Genomic DNA, 6,284 nt, shown 5'->3' with positions numbered 1-6,284 from the left:
CTAGGTGCACCTAAGTGGACAAAGGTCATCAACCTCCTCATGGAAGCTGATTTACCGTCCGTGGACACTAGAATTGATCTAATGGCAGCACAGTTCCTTTCCAAGGTCCTGCAGGCACCCACAAACTCCTATTTAAGACAAAGAGTTCTCAGACGCCTACAACAAGATTATCAGTTGTTTGCAGACAATTCCTGGCTCACACATACAGCCAGAGTTTTGATACGCTTTCAACTAAAAGATTCATTGCTTGCCAAGGGTATGGACTCCCCCCACCCTGATTACAAAGAACCCCCGCCGTGGGCAAACGAAATGATCGAATTCTCAATTCTAAATCTCACAAGGAGAAAAGATCAATATTCCATGCCTAGCCTAAAGGCACAAGCACAAAGGGTCATTGAACAAATAACTCCGCCGGGTAGTATAACTTACTACACGGACGGATCCGTGGATCCAATAAACCATACTGCAGGCGCCGGCTTTGCAACAAAGGATACCACAGCATCCATTAGGGTCACTGACAATGCCTCAACGCTTCAGGCTGAAACGGTTGCGATCATGGAAGCATTGACACAAGCGTCCCTGAGGGGAGGGCACGTTGTCATTCACACAGATTCAAGAGCAACTATTGACAGTTTACAGCATAGCATGCCCCCAGATAACATCTACCTCTTGACAACAGTACTATACATAGCCCAAAGAATCCTTAGTCAAGGTAGAAGAATCATCATAAACTGGGTCCCAAGCCACATAGGCATACAAGGGAACGAGCTTGCTGATAAACTAGCCGAAAAGGGCAGGGGTATGCCCCCATTCTCCATGATCGTTAAACCCAGCCGAAGGGGACTGAGCCAAGGTACCAAAGCTGCAGCGTGTGCGGTCCTCCGGGGAGCACATAGAGAAAACATCACAAAATCGCTCGCTACCAAGTGGTACTCAGATGCTTCAGGCTATGAGCCACTGGCCCTTCCTCCAAATACAAAAAGAGGTACCGAAGTCATACTATTCAGACTAAGACTAGGTTACCAATGCGCTTGGCAAATTATAGACAGTGAGTCTGGGAGGTCATGTAAACACTGCGGTGAGCCTAACGCCACCCTGTTACATTACTTGCAGAATTGTGTACACACACAATTTCTGAGACAGGGACCACCCACCACAGCCGCCGGGCTGGTAAAAAGGGTGTGCAACATGCTTTCACCATGGCAGCCGGATCGCTTGCTTGCAATCCAGCCACCGCGGTAAGCATGCAGTTCAAAGAAAACATTTGAGTTAACTAGAAATAGTTAACACAGGCCGGGCCACCCCAGAGAAAAGGCCCGGGCGAAGCATGACTTCGCAAATCTAACTGAACTGATCAGAGAAAGCTGACTGGTGGGAGGCGCTGGCTACCACGTCACTGGATGGTGACTGGTGTGAAGAGGTGGGTGCCAGGTCAGAGAATGCTGACTGGTGGGAGGAGCTGGCTACCAGGTCAGAGGATGCTGACTGGTGTGAAGAAGTGGGTGTCAGGTCAGAGAATGCTGACTGGTGTGAAGAGGTGATTGCCAGGTTAAAGGATGCTGACTGGTGGAAAGAGCTGGCTGCCAGGTCAGAGAATGCTGACTGGTGGGTAGAGGTGGCTGCCAAGTCAGAGAATGCTGAATGGTGTGAAGAAGTGGGTGCCAGGTCAGAGGATGCTGACTGGTGTGAAGAAGTGGGTGCCAGGTCATAGGGTGCTGACTGGTGGAAGGAACTGGCTGCCAGGTCAGAGAATGCTGACTGGTGGGAGGAGCTTTCTACCAGGTCTGAGTATACTGACTGGTGTAAAGATGTGTGTGCCAGGTTAGAGGATGATTACTGGCGGAATGAGCTGGCTAACAGGTCAGAGAATGCTGACTAGGTGGACATTGTTGCCAGGTCAGAGAATGCTGACTGGTGGGAGGAGCTGGCTACCAGGTCAGAGGATAGTGACTGGTGTGCAGAGGTGGGTGCCAGGTCAGAGAATGCTGAGTGGTAGGAAGAGCTGGCTGCCAGGTAAGGGAATGCTGACTGGTGGGAAGAGCCGTGTGCAAGGTCAGAGGATGCTGAGTGGCAGGAGGAGCTACGTGTCAGGTCAGGGAATGCTGTCTGGCGGGAAGAGGAGCTCGCTGCCAAGTCAGAGAATGCTGGCTGGTGTGAAAGAGTGGGTGCCAGGTCAGAGAATGCTAACTGGTGTGAAGAGTTGAGTGCCAGGTCAGAGGAATCTGACTGGTGGAAGGAGCTGGCTGCCAGGTCAGAGAATGCTGACTGATGGAAAGACCTTGTTGCCACGTCAGAGAATACTGACTGGTCGGAGGAACTGGCTACCAGGTAAGAGGATGCTGACTGGTAGGAAGAGGTGGGAGCCAGGAAAGAGAATGCTGACTGGTGGGAAGATCTTGTTGCCAGGTTAGAGAATGCTGACTGGTGGGATGAGCTGGCTACCAGGTCAGAGAATGCTGACAGGTGGGAATAGCTGGCTACCAGGTCAGAGAATGCTGACAGGTGGGAGGAGCTGGCTACCAGGTCTGAGTATGCTGACTGGTGTAAAGAGGTGAGTGCCAGGTCAGAGGATGCTGACTGGTGGGAAGAGCTGGCTGGTGGGAGCTGGTTGCCAGGTCAGAGAATGCTGACTGGACGGAGCTGGTAACCAGGTCAGATAATGTTGACTGGTGGGAGGAGCTGGCTACCAGGTCACAGGATGGTGAATGGTGTGAAGAGGTGGGTGCCAGGTCAGAGAATGCTGACTGGTGGGAGGAGCTGGCTACATGGTCAGAGGATAGTGACTGGTGTGAAGAGGTGGATGCCAGGTCAGAGAATGAAGACTGGTAGGAGGAGCTGGCTGCCAGGTCAGAGAATGCTGACTGGTGGGAAGAGCTGTGTGCAAGGTCAGAGGATGTTGAGTGGCGGGAAGAGGTGGGTGCCAGGTAAGAGAATGCTGACTGGTCAGAGAATGCTAACTGGTGGTATTAGCTGGCTACCAGGTCAGAGGATGCTGACTGGTAGGTGAAGCTGGCTAACAGGTCAGAGGATGCTGGCTACCAGTTCAGAGAATGCTGACTGTTGGGAGGAGCTGGCTGCAAGGTCATAAAATGGTGACTGGTGAGAGGAGCTGGCTACCAGGTCAGAGGATGCCTACTGGTGTGAAGACGTGAGTGCCAGGTCAGAGGATGCTGAGTGGTGGAAGGAGCTGACTGCCAGGTCAGAGAATGCTGACTGGTGGGAGGATCTGGCTACCAGGTCAGATGATGCTAACTGGTGTGAAGAGTTGGGTGCCAGGTCAGAGAATGCTGACTGGTGTGAAAAGGTTGGTGCCATGTCAAAGGATGCTGACTGGTGGAAGGAGCTGGCTGCCAGGTCAGAGAATGTTGACTGATGGGAAGATCTTGTTGCCAGGTCAGAGAATGCTGACTGGTGGGATTAGCTGGCTACCAGGTCAGAGGATGCTGACTGGTAGGAAGAGGTGGGTGACAAGTCAGAGTATGCTGACTGGTGGGACGAGCTGGCTGCCAGGTCAGAGAATGCTGACTGGTCGGAGGAGCTGTCTGCCATGTCAGAGAATGCTGATTGGTGGAAGGAGCTGGCTGCCAGGTCAGTGAATGGTGACTGGTGGGAAGAGCTGTCTGCCAGGTCAGAGAAGGCTGACTGGTGTGAAGAGCTAGATGCCAGGTCAGAGAATGCTGACTGGTGGGAGGAGCTGGCTACCAGGTCAGAGGATGCTGACTGGTGTGAAGACGTGGGTGCCAGGTCAGAGGATTTCGACTGGTGGAAGGAGCTGGGTGCCAGGTCAGAGAATGCTGACGGGTGGGAGGATCTGGCTACCAGGTCAGATGATGCTAGCTGGTGTGAAGAGTTGGGTGCCAGGTCAGAGAATGCTGACTCGTGTGAAAAGGTTGGTGCCATGTCAAAGGATGCTGACTGGTGGAAGGAGCTGGATGCCAGGTCAGAGAATGCTGACTGAATGGAAGATCTTGTTGTCAGGTCAGAGAATGCTGACTGGTGGGATGAGCTGGCTACAAGGTCAGAGGATGCTAACTGGTAGGAAGAGGTGGGTGACAAGTCAGAGTATGCTGACTGGTGGGACGAGCTGGCTGCCAGGTCAGAGAATGCTGACTGGTCGGAGGAGCTGTCTGCCATGTCAGAGAATGCTGATTGGTGGAAGGAGTTGGCTGCCAGGTCAGAGAATGCTGACTGGTCGGAGGAGCTGTCTGCCATGTCAGAGAATCCTGGTTGGTGGGAGGAGCTGCCTAACAGGTCAAAGGATGCTGATTGGTGGGAAGAGCTGGCTCCCAGGTCAGAGGATGTTGACTGGTGGGAGGAGATGGGTGCCAGGTCAGAGAATGCTGACTGGTGGGAGGAGCTGGCTACCAGGTCAGGGAATGCTGGCTGGTGTGAAGAAGTGTGTGCCAGGTCAGCGAATGTTGACTGGTGCCAGGTCAGAGGATGCTGACTGGTGGAAGGAGCTGGCTGCCAGGTCAGAGGATACTGCCTGGTAGGAAGACTTGGGTGCCAGGTAAGAGAATGCTGACTGGTGGGAAGAGCTGTGTGCAAAGTCTGAGGATACTGAGTCACGGGAGGAGCTTCCTGCCAGGTCAGAGAATGCTGACTGGTGGTAAGAGCTGGCTACCAGGTCTGAGTATGCTAACTTGTGTAAAGAGGTGGGTGCCAGGTCAGAGGATGCTGACTGGTGTGAAGAGCTGGCTGGTGGGAGCTGGTTGCCAGGTCAGAGAATGCTGACTGGTCGGAGCTGGTTGCCAGATCAGAGAATGCTGACTGGTGGGAGGAGCTGGCTACCAGGTCACAGGATGGTAACTGGTGGGGAGAGGTGGGTGCCATGTCAGAGAATGCTGACTGGTGGGAGGAACTGGCTACATGGTCAGAGGATAGTGACTGGTGTATAGAGGTGGATGCCAGGTCAGAGAATGCTGACTGGTGAGAGGAGCTGGCTGCCAGGTCAGAGAATGCTGACTGGTGTGAAGAGCTGGGTGTCAGGTTAGAGGATTCTGACTGGTGGGAGGAGCTGGCTAACAGGTCAGAATATGCTGACTGGTGTGAAGACGTGGTTGCCAGGTCAGAGGATGCTGACTGGTGGAAAGAGCTGGGTGCCAGGTCAGAGAATGCTGACTGGTGGGAGGAGCTGGCTACCAGGTCAGATGATACTAACTGGTGTGAAGAGGTGGGTGCCTGGTTAGAGAATGCTGACTGGTGTGAAGAGGTTGGTGCCAGGTCAAAGGATGTTTACTGCCAGGTCAGAGAATGCTGACTGATGGGAAGATCTTGTTGCCAGGTCAGAGAATGCTGACAGGTGGGAGTAGCTGGCTACCAGGTCTGAGTATGCTGACTGGTGTAAAGAGGTGGGTGCCAGGTCAGAGGATGGTGACTGGTGGGAGCTGGTTGCCAGGTCAGAGAATGCTGACTGGGTGGAGCTGGCTGCCAGGTCAGAGAATGCTGACTGGTGGGAGGAGCTGGCTACCAGGTCACAGGATGGTGACTGGTGTGAAGAGGTGGGTACCAGGTCAGAGAATGCTGACTGGTGGGAGGAGCTGGCTACCAGGTCAGAGGATAGTGACTGGTGTGAAGAGGTGGGTGCCAGGTCAGAGAATGCTGACTGGTAGGAAGAGCTGGCTGCCAGGTCAGAGAATGCTGACTGGTGGGAAGAGCCGTGTGCAAGGTCAGAGGATGCTGAGTGGCGGGAGGAGCTGGGTGCCAGGTCAGAGAATGCTGACTGGCGGGAAGAGGAGCTCGCTGCCAGGTCAGAGAAGGCTGACTGGTGGGAGGAGCTGGCTACCAGGTCAGAGGATGCTGACTGGTAGGTGGAGCTGGCTACCAGGTCAGAGAATGCTGACTGATGGGATGAGCTGTCTGCCAGGTCAGAGAAGGCTGACTGGCGTGAAAAGGTGGGTGCCAGGTCAGAGAATGCTGACTGGTGGGAGGAGCTGGCTACCAGGTCAGAGGATGCTGACTGGTGTGAAGACGTGGGTGCCAGGTCAGAGAATGCTGACTGGTAGAAGGAGCTGGGTGCCAGGTCAGAGAATGCTGACTGGTGGGAGGAGCTGGCTACCAGGTCAGATGATGCTAACTGGTGTGAAGAGTTGGGTGCCAGGACAGAGAATGCTTACTTGTGGGAAGTGGTACAGGTCAAGGATGTGACTGGTGAAGAGGTGGTGCCAGGTCAGAGAATGTACTGGTGGAGGGGTGGTGGAGGTCAGAGAATGCTACCCGGGGGGAAGAGCCTGGCAAGGTCAGAGGATGTGATGGGGGAGGGGTGGGTCAAAGGGCAGAGAATG

The 6,284-nt window shown here is 54.0% G+C and overlaps 1 protein-coding gene across 1 annotated transcript; it reads right to left on the bottom strand.

The window, feature by feature from the left end:
• Window positions 1–1,875: 1,875 nt before the first annotated feature.
• Window positions 1,876–4,833, bottom strand: LOC138863969 (uncharacterized). The gene is made up of 6 exons (XM_070129495.1): window positions 4,644–4,833; window positions 3,742–4,538; window positions 3,430–3,642; window positions 3,137–3,369; window positions 2,579–2,874; window positions 1,876–2,495 (listed from the first exon to the last, which is right to left on the bottom strand). Exons 1-6 carry the CDS (start codon window positions 4,831–4,833, stop codon window positions 1,876–1,878), a joined length of 2,349 nt encoding a protein of 782 aa, XP_069985596.1.
• Window positions 4,834–6,284: the final 1,451 nt, after the last annotated feature.

The sequence above is a fragment of the Penaeus vannamei genome, chromosome 14 (genome assembly GCF_042767895.1).
Source record: "Penaeus vannamei isolate JL-2024 chromosome 14, ASM4276789v1, whole genome shotgun sequence".
NCBI lineage: Eukaryota > Metazoa > Arthropoda > Malacostraca > Decapoda > Penaeidae > Penaeus > Penaeus vannamei.
Note: the sequence above shows the minus strand (reverse complement) of the source record. Positions and strands in the feature narration are given on the sequence as shown.

Coding starts and splice junctions, on each gene's coding strand:
- LOC138863969 (XM_070129495.1), bottom strand. CDS start 4,833: ATGGCACCCACCTCTCCCCACCAGTTACCATCCTGTGACCTGGTAGCC. Junction 3,370..3,429: donor AGTCAGCATCCTCTGACCTG/GTAGCCAGCTAA, acceptor TCTTCCCATCAG/TCAACATTCTCTGACCTGGC. Junction 2,496..2,578: donor CCAGCCAGCTCTTCCCACCA/GTCAGCATCCTC, acceptor CCCACCTGTCAG/CATTCTCTGACCTGGTAGCC.